Source organism: Zosterops lateralis, assembly GCF_965231275.1.
Source record: "Zosterops lateralis genome assembly, chromosome: 4".
NCBI classification, from domain to species: Eukaryota; Metazoa; Chordata; class Aves; order Passeriformes; family Zosteropidae; genus Zosterops; species Zosterops lateralis.
Genome location: NC_139765.1, coordinates 2,427,195 through 2,454,340, shown reverse-complemented (window position 1 = coordinate 2,454,340; position 27,146 = coordinate 2,427,195). Strand labels below are relative to the sequence as shown.

The following is a 27,146-nucleotide window of genomic DNA, read 5'->3' as shown; positions in this document are numbered from 1 at the left end:
GGAGCTTTCACAGATTGATTTTTGTCCGTGGCCCACCCCAAGAAATGAGATCATTCATCCTGTACCAAACTGCTGCACCTCCAACTCCCAGCCTAACCTGCTCCTGAGACCTCTGCCCTTTTCTTACGTAATTCCACAGCAGCTCAAGCGGCATCTGCTCATTTGTGTCTCCAAATTTATGGCAGATGGAGGATGTCAGTGAAATGCCCTCAATGACAAATCTCACTGCCAGATTCAGCCTATAAAAGTTGAATTTGTTGGCCTTCTGTGCTGTTAGAAAAGTCTTTCTATTTACCCAGGCTCTTCCTGAAAGGATGGGTGGGGTGAGGATGGGCTTTGTTGAAATACCCAGTGGGGAGTGAAGTGCTCTTTGTGTCACTGTTGATACTCAGTCCCACTTTATTTATGATTCCATATGTTTATAATCTTTTTATTGTGCACTTAATTTGTGTTATGATAAGCAACCTTCATAACCTGAATATAAACAACTGATCAATCTTTCACCTCAAAAAAAAAACAAAAAAAAAAACAAAAAAAAACCAAACAAAAAAACAAACAAAAAAACCACAAACCATAACAAGTGCAGAAGCTTCTACAGAGGGCTGTGACTTTTTCAAGCTTTGCAAGTCAATCTCAGCTATATTTAATTTCATTGAGTCATATCTAAAAATGTGCTGAATGATGGGGGCAGTTGTGGGGAAAACTGTTTTTTCTAATCATTCCTCTCCATCATTCAATAAGAGCTGCCAGCATTCTGCTCAGACCTGCTCAAGAAGATTCATTTTGATGAGGGGGATGAGCAGAATTTCAGTCCAAAACACTCATGGCTTCAAGAAGATGTAGTGAGTGAAAACAGGGGATTATTCTGGAAACATGCAGACATGCCACCACAGTACTCAGTCCAATGTTGTGCATGAATGCTGTTATTAACACCCATATTTCTCACATATTTCTCAATTTGACATGCACCATTTTCTTTTCACGTCGAACGTAGGAGAGACAAGTGGATAAAATTAACCAATGGCTGGAAATGAAACCCAGACAAATTAAAACTGGAAATTAAGCAGATGTTTTGAACAGTGAGGATAATTACACACACAAGAAATGACGGAACATCCATCTCTTGCCTCTCCACATTAAGATGGATGCCTTTTAGGAAGTTATACTACAAAATAATACTGATTTTTGGGTTCACTGTAGATAGTTTGGTGAAATTCAACAAATTCTTATGTATGTGAAGTTAGACAAGATTATGTGGTGGCACCTGCTGGATTTAAACTCTACAGCCTCCCATTTCCAAACAGTACATTTTTTTCATTTTGCTCACAATTTATCTCTGCCTCACAAGTATTTTTATTCTGTTTCTCCATCCATTCTCCACAGCCTGTACTCCTGAGAAGGGAAATCACCCAGATATGCACACAGTTCTCAGGCCAAAAACAGAGACTGAGCACCTTCCAGTGAATTATGTTCTCAGTAAATTCATTTTCACACTGTGTTTCTAATACACTTTCTTCTTTTTCATAGTTCCAAAGATTTCAAGGATTTTTTTTATTTATTTTTTTTTTCTGAAGGGTAACCACTTTTCAAATACTTTTTCAGAAGAACATTCTTTCTGTCAGACCTGGCATCCTGAATTTCCCACCACACTTTTAAGAACCATTTCTCCTACCTTAAACCTTGACCTAAAATACCTAAATGCTAAAACTTCTGGCCATTTTAACAACATTTTTTTTGTTTCAGCTGAGCAAAACCTTTGGATTACTCACTTTGGTTAAGGCTTTGGCTGGGAGATTGTTATTTTGTTTACATGACAAAACAGTTAAGCATGGGAAAGAAAAGGTCTTCTCAGAGGTTCAGTTTGTGTCCTTTTTTCCTTATGGTTCCTCTTTTTTTTTTATTTATGTTTTTGACATTTAGGTTTTTTAACAGATAAGGGAAGAGTAGGTAAATTTATCCCTCTAACAATGCAATTCTGAAATTTAAGGTACAAACCATCCACTTGATGTTGAAAAATGAAAGTTAAAAAGTGAAATGCAAAGTAAAAACCACAAGGAAAAAAGACTCCATAGTGACAACAAAAATCCTTGGTGAATATCAAGTAATTAATGCCAAAACCAACCAAAACTATTTTATATTTTTGCTGGGGATGGCACTGAAGCCTCTAGGAAAAATCCTGGCTTCCCAAATTACCGGTTTCCATTGAAAACATAAATTTCACTTTTGTAGAAGTCCAGGATTTCAAGCGCCCTGTCTCTTTTCTTTTTTTCCTGCTCATAACATTTAAAATTAAATTTAAATTCAAGCCCTAAACCTTGGCCCAGCAGTTAGACCCAGCCTGTACCATCCCAGCCTGGCTCTGTACAAAGTCAGGATGACTCGCGCCTATTTTCCTTTTATTTCTTTTCTTTCTTTTCCCTTTCCTCGTGGCTCAAAACTGATGATCTGTTTCATAATATGAAATGCAAGCAGATTCTCCAACCACAGCCACACAACTCTGGTAAATCTCTTCTGAGAACCTCAGTATAAATCAGGGCTGCAAACACAAAGGGTAAAACCCTCCCGCTACCAAAACAATGTCAAATTTGCCTCCAATGTATATTATATTTAGATAAAAGTTGCTTGCTGGAAATATACCAGGGGTGGAAACAAGTAATTCTCTCAATATGTGAAGGCTAATGCTCTGCAGTTCTGCTGCATAACAATAAATATGGCATTGACCGTATCTATTGAGTATATCTATAGAGCAGCGTATCCAATCAATATATCAATATATTGGCCAATAATCAGTATATCAATATATTGGCCAATAAACTCTATTGAGTATATCTATAGAGCAGCATATACAATCTGCTTCAATTTAAAAATTTCATTCAAAAAAAAAAAAAGAATAACTGAGCAGAAAACAGTAATTGGCCAAGTGCTTTTGGCCAATACACTCTATTGGCCAATATACTCTATTAACAGAGTATATATATATATTGGCCAATGAATATATCAATATATTGGCCAATAATCTGTATATCAATATATTGGCCAATATACTCTATTGAGTACATCTATAGAGCAGAATATCCAATCTGCTTCAATTTAGAAGTTTCATTTAAAAAAAAAAAAAAAAAAAAAAAAAAAAAAAAAAAAAAAAAGAAGAATAACTGAGCAGAAAACAATAATTGGCCAAGTGCTTTCCACCTGATAATTTTTTTTACTTTTTTCCTTGAAGTTTGGTGGGGTTCACCCAGATCTCTGTTTCCCTGGCAGGCAGCAAACATGCAAAATAAAAAAAATAATATACAAAACAAGTTTGCTTTTCCAAACATGAAAAAGTGGGAGCAAAACCCAATCAGTGTGCATACCACTGTGGTTAATGTGGGATTTGTTGACTCTGGAGCAAATTTGCTTGCTGCCACCACCTCCAGCTTCCAGTGCTTTATTGCACATAAAATCCCAAATAATTTATGCCCCAGCCTTACCCTGTAAGTAATATTTCAGGCATCTTGCCTAGCTGAGGCATAAGCCAGGCTTTACAGGATTTGCCCTAGAATGTACAATCCACAATTTCTACAAAGACAAGAAAGAAGTTTTCTTTCTTGTGGTTTCGGGCTGCTATATTTAATGTGGCTTTCAAGGCACTTTTATACCTCAAATTGCCGGCTTACTGATTGCATCCAAAATTAGCATCTAACTCAATGAGAAGTTTAGCCCAGTAGCTGCAGCAGGCAATATTTTTTGAAAAAAAAAAAAAAAATCAACTTTTTTTTAAAAAAATATTATTATTTTTGATGTTATTTTTTTTATTCCAAAGCAGCATCCTCAGAAATGAGCAAATGAGAGCAAGTTGATGATTTCAGGAAAGCACAAAGTGAATTTTAATAAATCATGTAAGTATTGCTGACCTGGAAACCCAGACTTCGATTTCATCTCCTTATCTACTTTCTACACCCTGGTTACCAGCTTTGAAGGTTTCTTTAATGCAGCACTCTAGGAAATAGAGAACCTCTTAACAAACCAACATTTCCACTTCATTTCCTCCACAAAGATTAATAGGATTGCTGCATTAAAGGGCACTGTATTTTAAAAGGAAGTGCAGGACCATGAGGATAAGTGAAGCTTCTTTCATTTCAACCTGTTCTTGCTTCACTGAATATCATGTAAGGACAAAGATTAAGGAAGTTAACTCAGAGAATCACTTATTTGAGGAATGAAATATTAATATCCAAACTAATCCCAGTCTCACACCCCAATCCTCCATCACCTGCCCAATCTACACACAATCAACTCCCAGCATATATTTATTCACCATCCACCCTGACACAACAAGCAATTTGTGAAACTGGAGCTGTAACAAAGCTTTGGCTTTCAAAGATGACAAATTCCTGAACAGAACTGCCTTTTGCATTTTCTTCTCTTGCCTGCCAGGCTTTGCAGAGGGTAAATAAAGAACCACAAGCCAGGGACTCTACAGCAGGCAAGAGCTGAAGGGAAGAAAATTCACAGCATCACAGGGATTGGTATCAAGGGCAGCATCCACCAAGAGTGCTGGACCCACCCCAAAAGGAGTTTTTTATCTGTCACTAAAATGCTGCTGTGCCTGGGGCAGATCAGTTTTCATATCCAAACCAGAGGTCTCTGATTTAGGATTGACCCTTAAATTCATCATGGATTTGAACAGAGTGGGACAGAGATATCTCAGTATCTTCAGGAGGAATGTGGAAGCAGGAATAGCAGTCTGTGGGCCAGGAATAAGACATTTCCCTGGACTGTGGGCAGGGATAGAGGAGACACACAGCAGAAAAGGGATGAGGAGCCTCCAGCCCTGCAGGGCACAAGCTGGGGAATGGAGGAACACTGATAAAGGAATACTGGGAGAAAAGGGAAATAGATCCTTTGGGAACAGCCAGGACAGTGAAAGCAGCAGGACTGGGCTGTCACCAACACCCAGCCAAGTTCACAGTGATATCCAGGGCCTGGAAAACCACAACCCTTCATGACTGACAGAAAGGAAACTGTGACACAGCAGGTTGTGACTACCCAGATTACACATCACTCAGTAGCTTCACCCTAAACCTAAGTTCTCTGTGGTCTGAAACACCTACAAACAGCCAGAACCCAGAATTTTTACTGCTTGCCCCATTGAAGGTATGGGTGTTAGCATTAGTCTGCTCTCTGTGAAGCATCAAAACTGCTCTGCCTTTCCCAGGGGATTAGGAATTGTAGCTAAATGAGTGAATTGCTCAGAGCCAGACAGGTCCCTGAGGATGTCTGCTGAAGCTTTCAGAAATACACTGGGCTGAGGAACAAAGTATTTGCACACAGGGAGTCTGGAAAAATAATTTTACCAGATAATTATTCAGATAATAATAGGAAAAAATCTTTTTTTATCCTCTTTTCCCAGCACAAAATATGCACTAGGAGGACACAGCCTTAGATTAAACACTGAAATAAATGCCACAAGCAGCAGATGAAATGCAAGACCAGAACAGAGCAGGCTGTGGAACCCTTCTGCAAACTGAAATAAACCACTTGAGGGGAAATATGGCATTACAAATACATCCAGTGCTACAACATGTGGTGAACGGGAAGGAAAATGTAATGAAAATCAGATGTCTGAGCATTTTCTGGTCTTGACTCCCCACGCACACAGCTCAGGGATGCTGTGCAGGTGTGGAGTTTGTTTCCAGGGAAATTCCTGGCTGTTTGCTTTTAATGTGAGCAAGCATCTCTTCTCTTTCTGAGGTGTTTAAGAAGCCTCCTGTCAACAGGCAAGGTGATTAGGAGACACTTTGGGTGAGACAGAGGAGGAATTATGAGCGCAGATCCCGTCATTTGCTAACAGGATTAGGGGCAGATTCATTCCATGCATCCCTGTGAAAGCTAATCCTGATTAGGTGTCTTTCACCTTCATGAAAGGTAAAAAAAACCCTTCCACGAAACAGGTCTGTGCAGCCCTTTGAGCAGCACACTAATGTTACAACAATCTGCAGACATCCTATAACAGCGCTGTGCAAATTAAACAGCTGGAAGTTTGACATGCAGCCATTGTAACTACACCCACACAAACACAATAAAATATCCTGCCTTTATCCTTTCAATTAGTTTTCCTTTAGATGTGCTTGTTCTTCTCATATTGCTGCACTGTAATCCTTATTCCAGAGAAGTTACTCGTAAGGAATTGCCAAACTCAGTGCTGGAGATACTGTCTGGAAAGCTGACAGAGCTCATGAGAGCTGATTAATCACACTGCAAATACAAATCTAAAAGCCACTGTTCTTTAAAAAGGAAGGGGGGAGGAACAATGAAACTCCAGCATCCAACAAAAACCTCTTCCATTTCAAAGACTCGCTAACAAATTATCCACGATTTATAAGCTGTTCACAGAAAGTATGTGGATAAAAACCAGGAATTGGTAGAAAATACCAATTTTCTTGCCCTAAAAGTGCCCATAGCCTGGAGACTTCCAAAGGGACATCTAACAGAGAGAAACTGCTCTGTGGATATGTGGGGACAGGGTGAGTCCCTATATCTGCTTTTCTGCAATATTTAGTTATTATGGTGCCCTTTTTGTTGTTGTTGCTGCTGATAATTTCAGTTTCATTCTGGAATAAGCAGTTCCACACAGGAATCCAGTCAGTAGCAGCTGTTGCAAAATGCTTTACCCAGGTGGGCATCAGGACAGGGAGGATGGCAAAGAGCTGCTGTGACAAGAAAATCTGATCCCAAAGGTGAGAGGAGACAAGCCTTGATCAGTTCCCATCACCAAGAAGGAAAGCCATCTAACAGATTCAAATAACATTTTTACAGAAAGGACAATCAAAAAAAATTCATCATTAAATGCACACACCCACAGATGTTTAAGCCAAGGCTTCTGGTGTAATCCACTACATTCCAGGAGTGGCTGCAGACTATTCTATTCTCCCCTTGTTATTATACTGGTTCTTGGCACTCGTTAAATTCTTCCCATCAAAAGATCTCGGCGTGTTTTACAAATGTTAAGCAATCCTTGCAGCCCTTCTGACTTCTGTGTGGTGAGTGTTGTGACTATCACAATGCCAGTTTATGGAATGGAAAAACACATCTATAGATGAATGTGCTACTTTTAGCCTAAACTGCAGAGCAGATCCAGTTCTCTTTTGGCTGCACAACCTCACACCTGCTCCAGAAAAACTTGTTGGAGCTACAAGGAGCTCTTCCAGAAACTTCTAAAGGGAGTTGTTGTGAGTTTGTGGGCTCCTTCCTTCCAGTCCTATCTCCAACAGCTGCACTGTGCTGATTTCCACTGCTCCTCCTGAAAGCACTGACAGAATTATCCTGAGATGTCTTTTCTGGCACACCAAACAAAGAGAGGGGAGCTCAGCTCCCCTGAGCTCTCTCTGATCAAGTGATGGCCTGTCTCTCCTCTACACTTTAAATAATGCCTTCTGTTGCTAGGTATTTCCAAGTTAGTAGTCTAAATTTTTTAAAAAGAGGTGTGGCTGTTGGGAAATAGGAAAGGAAGGGCGAAAAGCAGGTTTAGCCCAGGGGGATCATCACTGCAAAAGCACTTGGGTCTTTTCACAAGGGTCAGCAAGGCTCAGCACAGTCTGGAACAGTCAAAGCACTGGGCTGTGAACTGAGATACACTGAAATGCCTGAAAGGATGAGAAATGGGGTTCAGGGTCATCCCCCTAACCACTGGAGAACAAGGAGTTCGCTTGCTGCCACACCCTTGTGCTTCTCAAGCCTCAACAGGTACAGAAAGCTCAGCAGGACATGGTGAGATGGGACTCCCAAAGGCTGATGGAGGGAGAAAAGCCCAGCTCAACAGCAGAGAGGTTTTAGTCCTAGAGAAACTGCAGGAAATTACACAGGGATGGTTCTGGGCACCACAGCTCTCACTGCTCCCTCCTGGGTCCTGCAGTGTCCTGAATGTCACCAACCCTTCCAGCACCAGCCCTGGCAGGACTTGGTCTCGATTCAAAGCCAAAACTTCTCCCCTCTCACCTGGACTGCTTTGGGGTGTCACTGGGACTTCTCAAACATTTGCACAGCAGATGGATTTTGGAGGCATTTGCACAGCAGATGGATCCTTAGAAACAACACCAGAGAACGGACCTTCAACTTGATCCACCCATGCTCTGCTCATCCAAGGATCCTCTCCCCAGCAATCCACAGTAACCATCCATGCAGTTCCCTTTATCCTTTCATGAAAATTCTCACTATTTAAGTGAATTTTAGAGAATTTAAGCCATGTAGCCTGATAGGCACTGGGAAGGGCCAAAACCCAAGCACAGGATAGCAAATTCACATTTAATACACTTTTGTGAAAGTACATTCGTAAAGTGAGGATTTGGCCACGTCAAATGACAAACACTTGGCACAACAAAGAATTAGTACAAGTGTAAGAGAATTTGAATTCCTGCTCACACAGAGCCTGGTCCAACCTGTTACCACATTTCAACCCAGATTACTGAGTAAACAACAACCTGATAATTAAGGGAATAATAAAAACCTGAAGAAAATAACCTTTAGCAGCTACAAGGTAACAAAAGGATCTAAGGATCTGCAGGACTCTAAATTGGAACAATAAGTTGAACAAAACTAACATGCTGAGAGTTACAAAGGGGTTTCGAAGACTTCATTTGGCTCCTGTTCTGCTGCTGGTTCCTGTGCGAGATGCTTAAACTCCCTTGTGCTCCAGTTCCAATCTGAATAACACTCAGGGATGTTCAGTGAAAAAAAAATAAAATAAAAATCATGCATTTAAGGATCCAGAGGCCAACAGGCATTACCTACATCAAGCACAGGTGTAACTCTGAACTCAAACACTTGCAATCCTCTGCCCATGAGGTGCTTTTGGATGCACTTAGGGGTGTTTCTGCTGGCTCAAGGTGAGCAGGAGACTGACTGCCAGTGCTGGTGCACAGGTATAATAATTTAAAAACAGTTTTTCTGGATGTTTTACCAAAGTTTGTTCAAAATACCAGCACTCAGAATTGTTCAGGGGCAATAAACACAGGGCTGGGTGGGAGAGACTGGCTCTCTCCTATCTCAGCATTTCACAGTGTTGGGTGGGTTTGAAAGACAGGGAAGAATCCAAGAATTCAGGTAAGTAATTGGGGTTCCATGGCTTTCCCCAAAATGCCAAAGGACCAAATGCAGCTCTCAGAAATGGGCAAGAAAGGAATATTTTGTTCTCAGCTGAATGGGCTGCAAATCATCACTAATGCCCATGCAGTGGGAAGATTTCACAGCCATACAGATAAAGACTATGAGAACACCAAGATAGTTCTGCCACAGCATGAAGAGAGTTTTTTAAGTTTGGTAAGCCTTGAGTAAAAGCTACTATTTCCAGAGAACAACAAAACTGTTTCACCACAGCCTTTATGGCAAAATTAACAGAGGAACAAGGAGAAAATTGGTCCTCAAACTTCATCTTTCTAAGTCAAGTAAAAAACTATCTGGCTTTGGAAACAGATGTGGCCTCTGCTAATTAGGCTTTTGGGCTTTTTGCAATCCTGAGAAAGAAAACTGCTGACATGATGTGTCTGACCACTCCTGTTCCAGGAGGAGGGAGATGACTAAGGCCAAGATGCACAACAGCATCTTACACACCCAGAGCACATGCCAGTGATTTTCCTCTTGCAGGACAAACAGAATCCTGAAAACCTCAGGCTTCATGGAAGAAAGAGGAGTATTACACAAATTTAAAAATGAGATTCTTCTTTTATAGACATCAGCGTGCAAGTAATGCAGTAAAGTCAGAGCAGATTTCATTTGGGCTTTGCAAAATAATCAAATAAAACACCATAGAAAAGGGAAAAAATTTAAAAAAGGGGAAAAGGACATGACACGATCCTCTTGCTGAGTCACAAACTCTCCACTGAATCAAGTATAACAAAAGAAGTACAAACCAACCAAAAAAAACCACCCCAAAACCCATCGTAAGGAAGGACAACAACAACAATTGTGATGCTGAAGGTACTTCTGTAATTACACTGCAGCAGCTCCAGTGCTGAAGGAATCACAGATGGAATCTGGCAAGCCAAAAACCTCCTGTTCACAAACATGGGATTTATTTTTATGGTTAGAAAAGGCCTGTGGGCAATTTGGCCTCGGCAAATCAAACAGGAGCCAGGATTTTACATCCTGTGCTGTGGAGTGCACTGGGCTCCAGGACACACGTCCAGGACAGACCTGCACATTTCTAGAAGAATTGTGTGAAGGAAAACAAATGCACGTGGATGGCTTCTCCAGGAGCTGCTTTTTAAATTTTTTTAAATACACAGCACACCAGTTAGGAGATATTTCTGAATATTGTTCAGCCTGGAACCAGAATCACCTTTTATTTTTTGTTCTTTAATACAACAACATTTGCCTCGAGGACCCACAGCAGGACCAGATCCTGCCAAAGAGAAGGATAAAGCAGATTGAAAGTGATCTGAAAGAGATTCAGAGTGAAACTTCTTGCAGAGTTCATCCTCTCCAGCTTGGCCAGGTTCTGCTGGAGTCAGCCTTGCTCATGAGAAACTGAACATCCCTCACTGTTGTTTAGTCAAGGTATATATGAAAAAGTGGTGGATGGAAATTAAAAAAGAAGAATAAGTTAGCCAAGTCCCTGATCTTCAAGAGAAATGCTGACTGAGGGAGAATCTGAATACAAACAGGCATCTTGCAAAAAAAAAAAAAAAAAAACCAAAAAAAAAAACAAAAAAAAAAAAAAAAAAAAAAAAAAAAAAAAAAAAAAAAAAAAAAAAAAAAAACACCAAAAAAACCCCAAACCCTACCAATCCCCCCAAAAGGGGGTGTTTATTAAGCTTTTGGGAGTAGTCCACACCTAATGGTGCATCTGTACATTTTCCTTAATGTGAGCTGGTCCATCCACCCCCTGCCACTAAAGCTGTTTATTTTCCTTTTCTGCTTTATTATTGTCCATTTGTCTTTCACATCTTTCCCCTACAGCAAGCTAACCTCAATAATGACAGGATTACTCTAGAATTACTATGGTGGGGAAGAGAGGAAAATAAATTGCTTCACAAGGGATGCCAGCAAATGTAGAGTATTCAGAAGAAAATGAGCAAGAGAGTGACAGAAAAAACTGGGTATTAGTGATTAAATTAACCATTATTCCTCTTTCAATCAAAGAAACACACCAGAGCACCAGGTGGAAAAGGGGGAAACCACTTTACATCAGTTCCAGTCTCCTGAAGTGAATTTAAGCAGAGCCGATATTTGGCTCAGTATTTGTTTACCAAGAGATGAACAGAGACTGAGGAACAAAAGTCCGAAAATATCAACTTCTACACTAATTTAAAACTTTGTTCACAATAATTCAGCTTAGAAGTCAAGGAACTACATTGACTTCAGATGAAGATGGGATGTGCTGCTCATCTCTGGAATCCAAATATACAAATATACAACTATACAAAGCAATTGGAAGGAAAAAAACAGATGAGCAACCAACTAAACCTTGCAGCCAGTACTTCTGCTTCAACAGTGGGTTTTGGAGAAGAGAGAAATTGTATGAAAATACTTTGGACTAGAGTGTCACTTTTCTGACAGCTTCACAAACAGGTTAAATAATTTAGAGGTAAAAAATAAAAAAATAAAAAAATTCCATTTTTCCCAAACGGAAATCTTTTTTCCAGTGTGACTGTTGTCCCCCAAAAGGTGATTAAAGTGTTGCACAGCTGGATCTGCAAAAACATCCCATCACCACATCCAGATTGAGTGAGGTTTCACAGCAACAGCTGAACACTTGTGGAAAAGAGAAGGAAGAGGGGAGGGAGAAGGCAAAAAGGGAGAGTGGGGGAAGCCCTCCCTGCCTGCTCTGCAGAGGATTTGAGCTGCAGGAAAAGAGGAACCGTGTCAGCAAATGCCAAACCCATGGCGGTACCTGCCAAACCGCACCTTATCCTCCTCAATCAGCAAAAAATAAAAATAATTTTTAAAAAATCATCCACTGCCTGATTTCTCTTACCTCACCAATAAAAGGCTTTTTTGCCCTTATTAGGACAGTCTCCACGCTGTAGAATTCCTGCTCTAATAAGTGCCTTTAACAATATGTGCTGCACATCAGCACAAAAAGAAAGCGACTAATAAAAGCAAAGCACAGGAGGAGGAGAATAAAAGGGCTGAGTCCTAAATTAAAAGGGACAGCACGAGCTCAGCCTGGGCTCCAAAATTTGATCATAGATTTTATGAAATGGAGAATTAAAATTGGAATGGGTGAATGCAGGAAGGCTAACATTATCCAGATATATAATTATAAACTTGGCTCTGTGGCCACTTATACATGCAAGCTGAACTCAAGGAGCATTTTTCACTATATTTAAGAGCTTACACATCCCAAAATATAAATCAAATAAGGAATACATTGAAAATAATGCAAGAAAAGGGTTTTTCAAATGTTTTAGGGTTTTTTTTACATGGATAGAGTGAGAATTTACAGTAAATTGAGCCTCTAAGTTTCAATTATTTCAATGATTGATGGAATTGTTTTTCTTTGTTGCATTTTTAAGGATTTAAGGGTTTGATTTACAGGACATAGTTGACTTCATCTGCTTTATATGGACATATACACATATATAGGAAGTGAAAAGCAAAGAGGGACTAAAATAATCATCAGAGACTTTTCCTTTTAACTGTTTAACTCTGAATTGGGACCAGGGTGGATGGGGAGTGCAGGTCTGGCAGGAAAGGGAAAGGCAGGATAAAACTCTCCCACCCCCATCCACCACTGGATGAACACCTTTGCCAACAGTGTGCCTGTGGAGGAGATATCTGCATTTAAATCTGCACTAACAATGAATTTTCTAGTTTTGCTGAAGCAGAAGCAAAAGCCCTTGTCAGAGTGAAGTGATATGGAAAATGTTCAGGGCGCTTTTTTTTTTTTTCCCTCTCTCTCGTTATTTCAGTCCGGAACAAGAAAGCAAATCCTTCATGTAAGTTTTTATTTCTTTTTACTTTTCTCTTTGAAAGGTAGGTCAACTGGAAGCAAAAGATTAAAAAAAAAAATCAAAATTTTTAATTTAAAAAAATTTGCAAGGTGCAACTCAGTAATTTCTTATATAAAAAATATTAAAAAATAATTAAAAAAAAAAGTATTTCCTATTCTTTTAATTTAGACAAAGCCAGTTTCAGCAACCTGACATGAACTCATAACCAGCTCTGCTCTGAAAGAATTCTGGCCAAAACTCTCCCACATTTTCTAGTTTTACTAAATTTACCTTTCATCAGGAGCATCTCTCACAGCTCATTTCAGGCATTTGGATTTACAGCAACTTCCTGGCTTGAACCAAGGCTTGCACAGGATAATTTAGCTCAGAATTTTCACTAAACTCTCCCAAGCCACTTGTTCTCTGACAAAACTTTAGATGTTTGATGCTCACAGCCTCGACTTAAGACTGAAGTGGATGCTCAAAACTCCACTCCAGCTTTGGGAGAGCCAATGCTTTTCTGATGCTGAAAATAACATCCTTCACTGATGGCTGAAGGCTGCAAAATCTCAGATCTGTCCTTTCTCTGCCACAAAAACTCCCACTCAAAAATGTTTCATGTAGATTTGTCACTGCTGGGGAAGAGCCACTTTCAGGAATTGAGACTTTGGGGTTCTTTGCTTCCAAAACAGAAAAATAACCTCATTACGGGCAAATGTCATTATGTCCTTCTTGTATTACCTCAGAAATGTCAAAATAAATTAAAAATTAAGGATTCAGGCCTCTGCCTGCTGGGGAACAGGAATGAGGAGCGTGGTCAAAAGAGAAGACCAGAAGGAGAGAGCTTCAAGTGAATATGAACAGCATCAATTTTTGGAGCAGAATTAAGCTGATAACACAGTGCCCCCAACACCACTGGTATCTATGGAGGAGTCCTCTTAAACCCCTCTCTCCTCCTAAAAAACAAGCTGGTATCAGTCTTGAACATCCAGCCAAAAAACAGCAAAGATAACCTAGATACAAATACAAATAATGCTGCAAAATACAAAGAAAATGCTGCAAAAAGAAAAAACCCTGAGCTTCCAACAACCAAATTGAGGCTTAAACAGAAGTTCTCATAATATCCTACCTGTTGGCAAAGAGAGCTCCTGCCTTCCCCAGGAACTTGCACAGTAAACACTTTGGTGTCCAGCACAGTGAGCCAAGCCAATCCCTATACATTTATTAAACAGCCTTCATGTTTTCAGGCCAACCAGAATGATTTCTTGGCTCTGCTGAGAGCTTCTGCTTTTAATTTCTAGTGTATCAAATGCTAACAGGATTACAACTCAGCTATTTAGCAATTACAGAATTTTTTTTCTACAAATACCACAAGTGCACTGAAAGCACAGAAAAATAACTTTAAACAGCACAGATGAAATGATCATACCGAGGGGCCATTAGAGGACGTTTGCAAGAAGTTAACAATCACATAGTACCTCATTCAAAATAATGCAATAACAGCCTCCTCCTTGTCCCTGGAGAGCCTCCAGAGAGTGAACTTATAAGGATTTTAATGCTCCTTTTCTTCCCCGAGAAGAAAAGACATGAGCACTTGGAATGATTACGTTATGCCTCAGCCTGGGAAGGGCAGTATTTCATCATGGATTTATTTCTCTCAGCAATGCTTTGAAGAAGCCTCTGTGGGTAATGCTGAAGGTGTCTTCTCTCTTTTGGCCCGAGGTCATGGAGATGTTTGTTACAAGGGAATAAATCCGTTTTCCAAGTTTGATTTCTCTCTTCAGAGTCTTTTCCAAAGAGAACTTTGCTTTTCTTCCCCAGGCATGCTACCGTGAGTCTTGACAAAAGAAACCCATGTCTGGTTTTCAAGGTGTGTCTGCTTTTGTTAGAAGCTGTTACAGGACCCAAGACTCTCAAGACGCAGAAAAACAACATTAGAGTAGCTAATCACACTTGAGGAGAAAAGGAATGTTTTCACTAAGACATAATTCTGCTGATTTCAATGAACTCACTTCACACTCAAATGAAGGCTTTGCTCCCAGCACTCTTCCAACTTATCAGATATTCAAAGTATAAAGGCAGCACACTGCTGGTTCCCTCTCCTGCCCAAAAGGGAGAGGAAGAAAATATCTCCCAGTATTTTACACCAGACAGACACCACCCTAAACCAAGTCCAGCACAAACTAGAAATGATCTCAAGGTCATCTGAGAAGTCCAGCCTGCACTCAGAGCCAGCTCCCCACATCAGGTATCACGAGTCAACATTCTCACCACTTACAAAATCACCAAAATGTCCAAATCTCACCCATTTTGCCCCTTCCCATCCCTTGCTTTCCCCTTGTAGAGTGCAGAGCAATTGGTGCTCCCCCACTACTGCTCCCTGTTCCCATACAGAGCTTTGGGAGGGCTGTGCCTTGTGGCTCTGTGTCACCACAGAACAGCACACACACACAAAAAAATGTCATCTGAATTATTATTTATTGCCCAATTTCTGAAATTGCAGTGAAGGATTTCAGATTCCTGGAAGGGACTTCTTGGAGGGGCTCAGTTTTGGAAATCCCTGAGCTCCCTCTCCCTCCAAGAGCACAAGATATCATGCTGGAAACTCTAAAAAAAACACACATAGAAATCCCAGTTGCTCTTCAAAACCTCTCCAAAACTTTAAACCAAATCCTTTTATAAATCACAGTAATTTAGAAACAGAGCAGTGTCCTGTTTCCTACCCATCAGCTCATAAAGCAGACCAAGAAAACAATACAAGACAGGAATAAAGCAGATTACATTACTGGCAATATTACACAGGCTAATTGATTGTCTTCTCTTGCTTTCCCCCTTCCACATTCAGGGATGAATGTGCCACGAGGATTTTATTTACTCAGTGAATTAAGCAATCTGAGTTATGTGAAACCTTTCACACAAACCATGAAACTCCTGCAAACTTCCCACCAATAGAATTCCGATTAGCAGCCGGTTCTCCCAACACATCCCTCTGCCCCTGAACAACTTGAATTCTGCAATACAGGTAAGAGAAATGCATGAACATGAAGAAAAAAGAAGCAGAAGAAGCCAATCTATACCCACTGCTCATTTCCCAGCTGGTTACACCATTCTGCTCCCCTTGCCCTTTCCACCATCCCAGCCCTTCCTACCCAACAGCAAAAAGGCAAAAATCCACACAGATATAACTCACTTGGAGAGGCTGGACAAGCTCTGCCTGCAGTATGACCTGCTGATCATGTCTGCAGTGTGTGAATCAGTGCTGGCAGCTCCGGGGAGCAAAGGGACGGGATGATCAGGGCGTGGAATGAGATAATAAAAATGCCATTATCCTCTCAGGCAGGCGAGATTCATTGGATGCTCTTTCCACCCCACAGGTTAACCATTTGGTTGGTCCTGCAGCTCCTGGAATTTGTCTGTATTTGCCTGTTGTCAAGCTCATTATCTGTCTTGTATCCCCCTCCCTTCTGCTGTGATGGTATGATAATATTTTTTTTTTACTGTATTCTCTCTAATAGATGCTCCTTGTCATTGCTGAGCCCACAGTGGCAGAAATTCCTGCAGATTTCTCAGCTATTTAAGCTGCCTGACAAACTCATCCAGCTTTCACAAGAAGGGATTCTGTTGAGGGAGCTCATCTGAGCACAGAGGTGTCTCTGCTCACAGAAAAGTCACATTGAAGTCTGCCAAGAGATGAGAGGACCCAGATATAAAATCATAGTCCAGGGAACAGTCCTCCCTTCTGAGAGTAAATCACTGCCTGAGAATTCTGCAGTGTAACTTGTGAAAGTTGGATCAGACAGCTCAGTGAGGGTGATGGCCAAACACAAACCAATCCAAGGAGGTGGGGAGCTGCTGCAAGTCCAGCTGCAGTCAAGGTAAAAACCATCTTTTGTTTAACAACAGGATTTAAATCAGGGCTGGGGCTGAATCCAGCCTAACAGACTGTCCTCAATGTTTTCTTCCGTGTAATTCCAGTGAAGGGAGCAGGAAATAGAAATGCAAACAGTGATTTAAATGGAGGCACCACCAGTTACCAGCTTCATTGCTTGGCTCTCACACCCCTTTCCCCTCAAAGCCCAAAAATGTGAAACCACTCACTGTGCAAAGCCCTGCAGCTATTCCACCTCAGGCTGTGATCTTGTTAACCCTCATAAATGACCAGAGTGGGTGTGGATGGATGGATGGATGAACACCCCAGAGGGAAATCTCTGCTGCCCGTGGAATGTGTGGCTTCAGCAGGTGGCACTGTCACCTTGGAGTGAGCACCCTCTGCACAAAGCCAAGGACAATGCTGCACCAACCCAGACTCTTTTTTTTCCTCAGAGCTTTCAAGAATCCAAAGTTTTTGCACTTTGCTCGGGGCACTGATGTTAATTTATGCTCTGTTTAAGTCCCACGGGCAAAGGATCCTTAAAAATGCTGGTGAGAAGGGAAGAATATTTACCCCTCCCGGAAAAGGCATTTCTACTGCTGAGGAATCACAGAAGCAGAATTCTTCCCTCTGGAAGAGCATTAGTTAATCAGAGGTCATGTCACTGTTCTTCCAAAATACCCATTTTAATCAGATACCAGATGTAAGAGTCGATGTTTATGAAATTCCAAGGCAGCCCTGCAGATTTCTAATACAGCTTTCTATTTACCACTGTGTTAGAGAATCCTTTTATTCCAGTTGATAGTTCTGCGCTCTTTTCAATCCATCCTGGAATAAATCAGGTTGTTGCACTGCTCACCAACAAAACAGTTCCCATTAAGGACAACAATAAAAGCGAATTGACTAACCTCTAAAACACTACACTCTACATCTTCAAAAAATAGTTTCAGAATTTTAGAAAATCTTTCTGTACTGCCATGCATGGCTCTATTTGAAACAAGGAAAGCCTCTTCTACTTATAGTAGACTTCAGAATATATAAAAATATTCCTCTTGGAATAGTCATAAAAATCACAGTTTTTATTTCTCGACATTTCCAAATATTGCTTTGAATCAGAAAATTCTGGAGGAGAACTTCAATCCAGGTGGAACACAATGCTTCACCCAAAGGTCGACCCATTTTTAACTTCAAGACTTTAGCAACAAATTGCATCTCCAGCACTCCTGAGAATGGATTTCATTTGCCTACAGATTCAGCAATGAACAATGCTGGTCATGCAAACCTATCCTCAAGGCCAGCTTTGCCTGCAAAAGAGGAACTGAAGATAAATAAGGTGAATAAATAAGATAAATAACACTTGTAAGCAGTACCAGTGTCTGTCTGCAGTGTTATCTGTGACCAACATCCTTGTCTGGGTGTGGATCCAGCAGCTCCCAGGAGCTGAAACACATCATGCCATGCTTGCAACCCCTTGGAAAAAAGGAGTGGGAGCAGGACCTGAGGCAGTTATAGATCCTTGCACCTCGTTATCCCTTTAATATTTGGAAGCCAAATGTTTGTTGTTGACTTCAGCAGCTTTACCAAGAGGGATGCCTTCAGTACGCTGTGGCCCTGAGGTGAAGATCTTGCATATGGAGCAGGAGGAGGCAAATCACCTCCCAGATAATCCCAAAAAATTCACACGGGCATCTGGAGCACAAAAAAAATTACTGGGCAGGAGACAAGTCTCAACCTGAATTCTTGGTATGCTCTGATGGTTCAGAGATCTGGGGCACCAAAACCCCTAAGGAAGGCACTAGAAAGAGGAAAAAAACTGGAGCAAACAGATGTTGACTACTCTAGAGCACTTGTGAGGTGTCATTCATGCCAATGAACTCAAGGCAAATGGCTCTAGGGGAGTGTAAGGTCATCTATTGCAGCAAGGAAAGGAACTACAGGGCCTTTCCTATTTTCTGAACATTAAAAGCAGTAAAACGAGGAGGAGGAAGGAGACATGAGAGCTTTCCAAAAGGAAATAATTACTGGGAGGTTCCAATGTCTACTCATACTTAACAATAAGAATGTCCAGAGGTCACCCAGAGAGCCACTTAATATTTTGTTTGTTGTTTTTACTTTAACCATTCCTGCAGGCAAGGCAGACTTTTCAGTGAGCTGATCAAAACAAAAAGCCTGTGAATCTTTTTTTTTCTTTTGAAATGATGGTGAATTCAGAACCTGATAGAGGAATATGCACTGTCCAGACCATGACTATCCATATGTAGCTTATTCCTTCCTGTGCCAATTTGTGATGCTCACTGTTCTTGTCCTGTCATTTAAACACCTTCATGTTTCTTTAGTTGTTCAGTCCACGTTGAGACAATTTTTAAAAAGGCAGCTTACAGAAATGTCCCTGATTGGTTTCAGAAAGATTAAATATCTCTCCCTGCACTGCCCCTTCTCTGTGCCACAAATCTGAAACAAGCAGGCAGACTCGTAGAGAAGTTTGCAGAGCTACTGGCATTTTGCAAGAGAACTCTGTTTTTTTTTAACAAAAACTCATTCTAATGACATTAACATCTGCTCCTTATTTGAAGAATATTTTTAACTGTTCCCTCCCTGGGAAAATTAAAGATGCCACAGTCTCTTTCATGTTCTCACGGAGCAGACAAACTCTGTTGGGTTTTTTTTTTTCTGAAATGCCCCAATAGAGTTCACTGCAGGGGAACTCAGTGGATGCATCTCACAGAGCAAAAAAAGCATCTGCATTCACCATCCTGGGAGATTTCATTCCAGGACATTGGCATGTGAACAGGGAATTTATTTCACAAATGAGCAGCACTCTGTGTATTAAATCACAAGCTGCAGGTAAAGTCTGGCAGCTCATACAATAAGCTCTTAAGAGTGTATCTCTTGAGTCCTTACAAAAACAAGACTGTGCACTTTGTCATCAAATAATGCTGAGCTGTATCTTACTATGTATTTTTATTTTTTTTTCCAAGTTAAGCTGTAAATATCTGAAGCAACAGAGACTCTGCCATTTCCCAGTTAGAAATTTCCCAAGCTCTTTCAGGTTTCAGTACTAAGAATCCATCCTCCAGCTATGATATCTATTCTTCCCTTTAATTTTTTTTAATCTATCCCATAGTTATAACAACCTGGGTGCCTCTAAAGAGCAGGAGAGTCAAAAATGTTAATGTGTCCAATGAAATCTGTGAGTGCCCAGCTCTGTATGTGGATTTATTTATGTGTTAAAATAGACACTCAAATTGAAATATGTGAGTTTAGGCATCTGCATGTGCAAATCACGGAGCCACAACACCAGCAGAGTTTGCATGTTCACCCTGACACATTATCAGGTACCAAATGCCTTATCAGAAAATAGAAATATTTGCATGGACAAGCTCTGCAGGACTGGGAACACAAGCCTTGTACATTAGAATGTAAGAGCCTGCAGCCCAAAATGATAAATACTTCCAAAACATGGAGCTCCAGATAAGACCCATGCAGCACTCAATCCTATCTGATGCCTGCTTTGCTCAGACAGGATGGATTTGGATAGTGCAGGCAAGAGCCTGGTCCTCAACAGGGAGGAAAATCTAATTCTCTCTGATGATAATATTAATATTATCCTGCTTTTCACATGGAAAAGTGACTGACTGCATGTATGGCTGTACCAGTAAACAACACAAACTCCAAGACAATATATTCCAAGGAGAACTATCACTATAAATTGAAACTTCATTAGAAAAACATTATTTGCTGGTGTTGGCATTCTCTATCAGTCACTCATGGGGAAATGCACAATCCTGAAATAAAGCAGCACAACATTTCCTGGGTGTGGGAGACCATTCCCACCAAAGCACAGCTTTTGGGTTGTGTCTTCACTGCTCTCAAATAAACACGGAGATGCAAACGACAGTCTCCATATAACCACCAGGATCCAGGTACTTTCTGTTCACTGGACAACTGGAATGGAGAAAAGAGTAAGAGGGAAGAAATCACAAAGGCTTTATCACTTCTCCCTGTGCCCTGACTCTGCTCTGTCCTATTTCTCAGCCATCACCAGCAGCAGATGGAATGGCCACTGTTTCCCCACTCAATTCCCTTTCTTTTGTGCTTTATGCATTTCATGGCAATTCTCACAGCAACAACAACAAAAAAGCAATCTGTTAATTTGCCTTTCCAACTTTAAAATTTGCTGTCTCTCATTTATACCTGAAATATAATGGCTATTAATAAATTTCAGCTTTACCAGAGTGAAGGATAACTCATTCAAAGCCCAGACTTGCAGGACTTCTGCTCACAGCCATGTAGGATAATTCCTGCAGAACCCACAAAACTGAAAGCTGCCAATAATGCAGATGTAAGTTCTCTTTGCCCCAACTGTTTCTGGCAATAGGTGATTTCAACAACAGCTTTTATATGAGATTATTAATGTTATTTTTAAAATATTGGAGGCATGCTGCAAAGATAACTACTCACTTCAAGCCTGGCCACAAAAGCCAGGAGGAGGCACAATGTGGTAGGTGTGGTACAAACACAGATGATTGATGCTTCTCCAGGCAAAACAGGCTCTGCCTTGATTTTACTGCTGAGAGGGATGGGTGGAGGCTCCTTAACAGATTACAACAACAATCCCAAACAACAGCAAACTCAGAGTGTGAAATGTTGGATCTATTCACCCCTGTGTGCCACCACATGCCAGCAAGAGCATCCACTGTCTGAATCCAGGGTGTGAGTCCAGGATCCCTCACTGCTGGGAGAGTTTTATATCATCAATGTGTGCACAGGCACAAAACTCTGGGAGGAGAAAAGCTTTTATTTATTTTATTTATTTATTAGCCTGCTGGGCCAATTTATGGAGACATTCCTGTACCAAAAGCTCTTATCTTATGATACTCTGAATTTTAGTGGTGAGCACCAATCCAAGCCTCAGCCAGGATCTCACTCCACAAACAACCCCATAAACTCAAGCCAGCAAAAGCCATCTGAATTCCACCAAAGGCAGCAGCAATTTATGCCACTTCAACAGCTCAGAGGCATTCAAAATGCAAACCTGACCAGAAACAATCAGTTTGGACCTTTGTAATCCCTGAAATGAAACTGGATCCTCCGGCTTCATCCAATTTAATGTTCAGTTATGCCCCTGGATGACTGGACCAGTCATTTTTAATATCTGGCCCTTAGGTGTTTTAGAAGCAATTTTATTTCACTAAACATCACCAGCACAGGGATTATCAGCTCACCGGATGCTCCCAGGAACTTTTGGAGAGCAAACAGTGTCAGTTTATTTAATAACTTTCAAAGTGAAACTAAAATCTTGTCCAAATCATGTCTCTTCTGATTTAATTAAAAGGCACCACACATACTGCACTGCTCTGTTAATCATTAACCAAGTTAATTCAAGACAGAAGATGAGTCTTTTCTTTTCTTTCCTTCAAAAGCCTCCAGCCAGTGGAAAACTTTAAAAAAAAAATTTAAAAATCCAAAAAAAGACCAGTACAGTATGATTTTTGTTAGAATGGTCAACACTTCAGTATGCTTTTCCCCTTTCTTCTGCATTTCTGATTCCTATAGGAATGCATGTTAAAAGAGAGGGGTTGGGTTCTTCTCTTCCTTGGCAGAATACCTTTCCCAAATTTTCTAAATATTGCCCGGTATTTGCGTCAATGTGACAGTCATTGGGTTTGACAGGAATCAGATTGCTGAACCCACTGAACCCACACAGAAACGCTTTGGAAATCAGGGGCTGGTTATATACATTCAATTTTCATTCAGATCCACTTCAGCAAACTGAAGGGAGTGGATCTGAGCTGTCTTTTTATGGTTCACGGAGGTTTCTTCAGCACGTTAATCTCTGAACTCTGAGACACTTTGAGACAACTCCTGCTGCCTGATAAATCTCCTTAGCACTCCTATCCCACTTCCAGGTTCCAAGATGAGTTCACAACTCATCAAACTTCCTCTCCCTGTGCAGAAAGCCTTGCCAATTCTCCCAGGGAGGAACAAAAGTGGACATTAAATGGTGTTAGCAGTGCAACACTTCATGGACTGTCGCTGTAGGACACAAAAGAAAGACTCCAAGTATTTCAGAAGGCAAAAAGTATAGAAAAAAGGCTTTGTTTTCTAATTCTTGCTGCCTTTTATAAGGTGTTCCCATACAGAATTAGCATGGTTGGTGAATAGGAACGACATCTTTCTAATCCCACTGGTTAAACTGGAGAAACAGCAAAACACCACCTGGAGAAAGATTGTTCTGAGAAAGGAGAGTTGTTTGCCAAGTTTGTTTTGAGAAGAAACTTTCTTGACAAATTTTTCCTTGGGAAAAGGCTAAAATCTCTCAGACCCAGAAATATCAGGCCCATAGTGGACTATCCAAGAAACAGGATGCACCTCACATCTATTTTTCCCAACAGTTCTCCTTTCTTGAAGGAGACCCAAACAAAATCACACACAAGAAAAATAAAGGCTCACTTTCTTCTTGTCTTAGGGAAACCTAAACACCAAATCTTCCCGTCTCATCTGCACAATCTGATGGGATTGTGACATTGTTGATCATGAAAGCAACAAATGGTAGAGGCTGAACCCTTCCACAAGGCTTGTCATATCAGATCAGGATCCATTAGGGCTGGATTTTTCCCTCCAGCCATGAACATTGTAGAGGAAAGCAGTGGGAAAAGAAAAAAAAAAATAATAGAAATGCAAACCCCACTGCACCTGGCCCATGGAGCAAAAATTCCCCCTGCACAGCAGAATTCCTCTCTGCAAGCAGGCAGTTTGGGCTTTGCCACATGCAGCCATTGCAGGCTTTCAGAAAAATTGAAAAAAAGTGATTTATTGTGTGGTAACAGACATAAAAGGGCATCAAGAAATTAAAATTAAATCACCATAGCATAGGACATAGTCTCAAGCTGCAAAAAGGGAGGTTTAGGTCGGACATTGGGAGGAATTTCTTCACTGAAAAGGTGATTGGACATTGTCCTGGGTTGCAGTGTAGGATGTACACAAAGTATTTATTCTCTCCCCATCCCCATGAGCTGTTGGAACCAGGTGGGGCAGTGTTTTCCCAGGCCCCTCCTTTGGGCTCTTCTGCTCATGGCCCATCAATGCCTTGCCCAGGACTCACAGGGAACTCCCTCCAGGAGCTCTCTCTGTTTAATGGGCCATCAAGGAGCCACTGCACGACTCCTCATCCCATTGGGAGATGCTCCCAATGCCCAGGGGGAGGAGCCAAGCATTCCCACCTGGAGAGAATCTGGGATTTGGGACAGGACAAGCAGCCCTGAGCCACTGGATTCCCAGAGGAGCAGAGCTCCCAGACCTTTCTGTGGGATCACTGCTTCAGGAAGAGCCCCTCACCTGGACTGCTCCCACCACCCTGCTCAGGTTGTGTTCTGACTCTGTCAGTGCTCTTTTGTATTATTGCTTTTATTTTATTTTATTTTACCTTTTTTCCTTTCTTCTTATTAAATTGTATTTCTGACTTGGAGCCTCTCACTTTTTTGCTTTCAGGATTTTCAGGATTCATAGATTCAGGAGAGATTAAAGCATCTGCAGTATTACAAACTTCCTCCTAAAATTAGCCATTATAGCAGGAATTCACCCTTCCAGTCTACACAACTGACATTTAGAAAGTGAATATTCTATCATTCCACAGCAACTGAAGACAAACCTGTTCTTAGGGCATCATCTTTGCACCTAGAGAGAGACTCTGACATTTTCAGGTTTCCATGGGAATAATTAGAAATATCCCACTAAAATATTCACTAGACCTCTTCGAAAATATTAAAAATGTTTTATGTTTCAAATGGACATTTCAGAAGAGTCTGAAAGAAAGAAATCAGAAGCACTTTCAAAGATTTGGCAGGATTTGAAGCACTTCTAATACTTGAGAGCAACTTTTTTTTTCTTTTGGGAAATGTTTGCAACTTTTTCCTCAGATTTCATTCATTTACACTGAATCTGCTGTGAAATTCTGAGCTTGAGACTAAGAAAGGACTTCAGAATACAAAGAAAGTGGAAAAATCCCTTCAGCTCCAAATGCCAAGGTAGAACCTCAGAGCACGATGGAAGCCTTAAACCATTTGTTTAATTCAAATTCATTTTGGTGTGGCAACAAGCAAGCTCACAACCATTGATGTGATGTTCTGAGATTTAACTCAGCTCATTTTTAAGGTTGGAAATGCAAAGCTGGGAGAAACACTCGTGGCTTTTTGGGCTCCATGGAATTGGAGCAATCCCAAGGGGAGATTCCATCCCTTTGACAATGGGAAGGGACCAGCAGCAGGTCCCTGGACACCACCATGGACAAAGCATCACTTAAATTTAAATCTTTCAACAATTTAAATTCACATCCATAGCTCACCTAGACCAATTCTGAACCCAAAGATTAACAGAGTTGATATTTTGGGAGTGTAAGAAACTGGACTGAAAGGAAACAAGTGTACTGTGATTCTTCACTGGTATTTTGTTCCCATCAGCATTATTTAAAATGCATTCTTCTTAAATATAGTCTTTTTTTCCAAAACCCAGCTTTGTCCACACCCTTCCATTTGAATCCCAAACACATTTTTTAAAAAGTGTTCTTCTTAAAAACACAAAACCCAGACTATAAACCTCTCAAAGAACCCAATCAAATTATGGGATGTTTTCTTTCTCCCTTCTTCCTTAGCAGGAAAAATATGAATAATAACATTCACTAGGCAGGAGACTATTTTTATGTTTACATTTTTATAATTTAGGACAACAAAATAAAGACACTTTTTTAACCATTATAACATTTTGTTATATTTTTTTTTCCCTCTGAAAAAGATCTCTCATCTCTGATAAGACGTGATGAGCAGAATTTCAGGGGATACAAAATTCTTTGCAGAAATTCAAGAGAATTTCACAAACTGTAACTTAGTTAATCCTGATGCCCATGACGAGGCTTAAGAAGTTAAACGTGCTTGTGAGAGGAGAATGGTGTGTTTTTATTTTATTTAATTGAAACTAGAGATAAAGAAAAGGATCCTTTGATGAACGAGGATCGGGGTCTGGCTCGAGGCATTTTCTTATCGAGATGGACACGTTGAGAACCCACCCACCAACATACCAGAAACCACAGTTGGCAAATGCTTCCAGCAAAGGCATTTCCTGCCTCCTGACTTTCTAGCTGAGGGCCAGATGCTTCACGATCCTTCCTTAAAAAGCACAATCCTTCCTTAAAAAGCACAGCTCAAGGAGTGGGAGCTCAGAGCCTTGACCAGGCTTGGGTGGTGTCATCCTGTCATCCCAGCCAGGCCATGGTTTCTTCTCTGTCCTAGAGGGAGACTGGGATAAAGGACTGTTTTTCCCACCCCATCACCTCATAATTTACAGTTTACAGTTTAAACCTGCTGAATTAAGTAGTAATTAATGTGGTCCCCATCCATGTGAAGTGCCAAAACACCACAAAGCAAGAGCAAACATTATTAAAATTATTATAAAAGAGGCAAACAGCAGCTGAAGCCTAAAGAGGGGGGCTGTGGTTTGCTCCAACCTACTGCTTGCTCTACCTGCACCACATCCAACAAGTTCCTTTCAGCTTTATCTCTCTCCTATCATCTTCTCTCCAATATCTTCAATATATAATTAATTATTTATGTGGAGTTCTCCAAAAGCACTCGCCTCACTCAGAAGTGAAACACTTTCAAAAGCAGGAGTTAGAACCTTGTAAAAAAGGTTTCCTGACCAAAAAATTACCACAGAGATTCTGAAAGTTATAAATAATTATTCAGTTCCTGCCCAAAAAAAAAAAAAAAAAAAAAAAACCACAACCAAAACAAGCACAAGCTGATAATTTCAAGCCTGCAAATACTGAATAAAGAAGGTGAAGAACACAAAGATCAAGTGCTCAGACAGATCAGAAATAATAGAGATATAAACAGCTCTTTTCATGCACACACACGAGATCCGTGGTGACAATGACAACCCCTGCTCATAAAATCCACATTATTTTGTGTCAATCCAGCACACGTCTTTGGACATGTTTGTCATGACTTGTCTACTAAAATTAAGCACAAAGCAAAGGAGAGAAACCTCTCACAGGGAGGATAAGCCTGCAGAGTGCCAAAAACAGATTGCCAGAGCATCCCTCACTCTGCAGGCTTGGTCCTTTGCTACCTGATGAATCCCAATTTATGCAGCACAATGGACTGGAAAAATCAGTGATAAGGGAAAATCACAGTTGCAGACATGGTTCCTCTATCCAGTGTCTTTTAGGGCACTTCTTTAATACTTACCTCAAAGCAACACCTTTTTTCCCGTTGACTTTCAGATAGCTGGGATCAGAAAATAATGCACTTTAAACTGTGGCAGAAAGAAACCACAAATGGGGAACTCCTACCAAATTCTTTTAACAA

General features: G+C 40.7%; 1 protein-coding gene across 6 annotated transcripts in view; it reads right to left on the bottom strand.

The window, feature by feature from the left end:
- CALD1 (caldesmon 1) overlaps positions 1-27,146 on the bottom strand; it is a 124,774-nt gene that overhangs the window by 32,516 nt on the left and 65,112 nt on the right. The window contains exon 1 of one of the 6 annotated variants that reach the window (XM_083859578.1): positions 16,105-16,346. The exons of the other annotated variants lie outside the window; for them this stretch is intronic. Within the exon in view, the coding sequence (XP_083715704.1) occupies positions 16,105-16,151 (47 nt within the window). The 5' untranslated portion in view covers positions 16,152-16,346. Of the gene's footprint in view, positions 1-16,104; positions 16,347-27,146 lie in introns of those variants that run through there. 6 annotated transcript variants of the gene reach the window in all.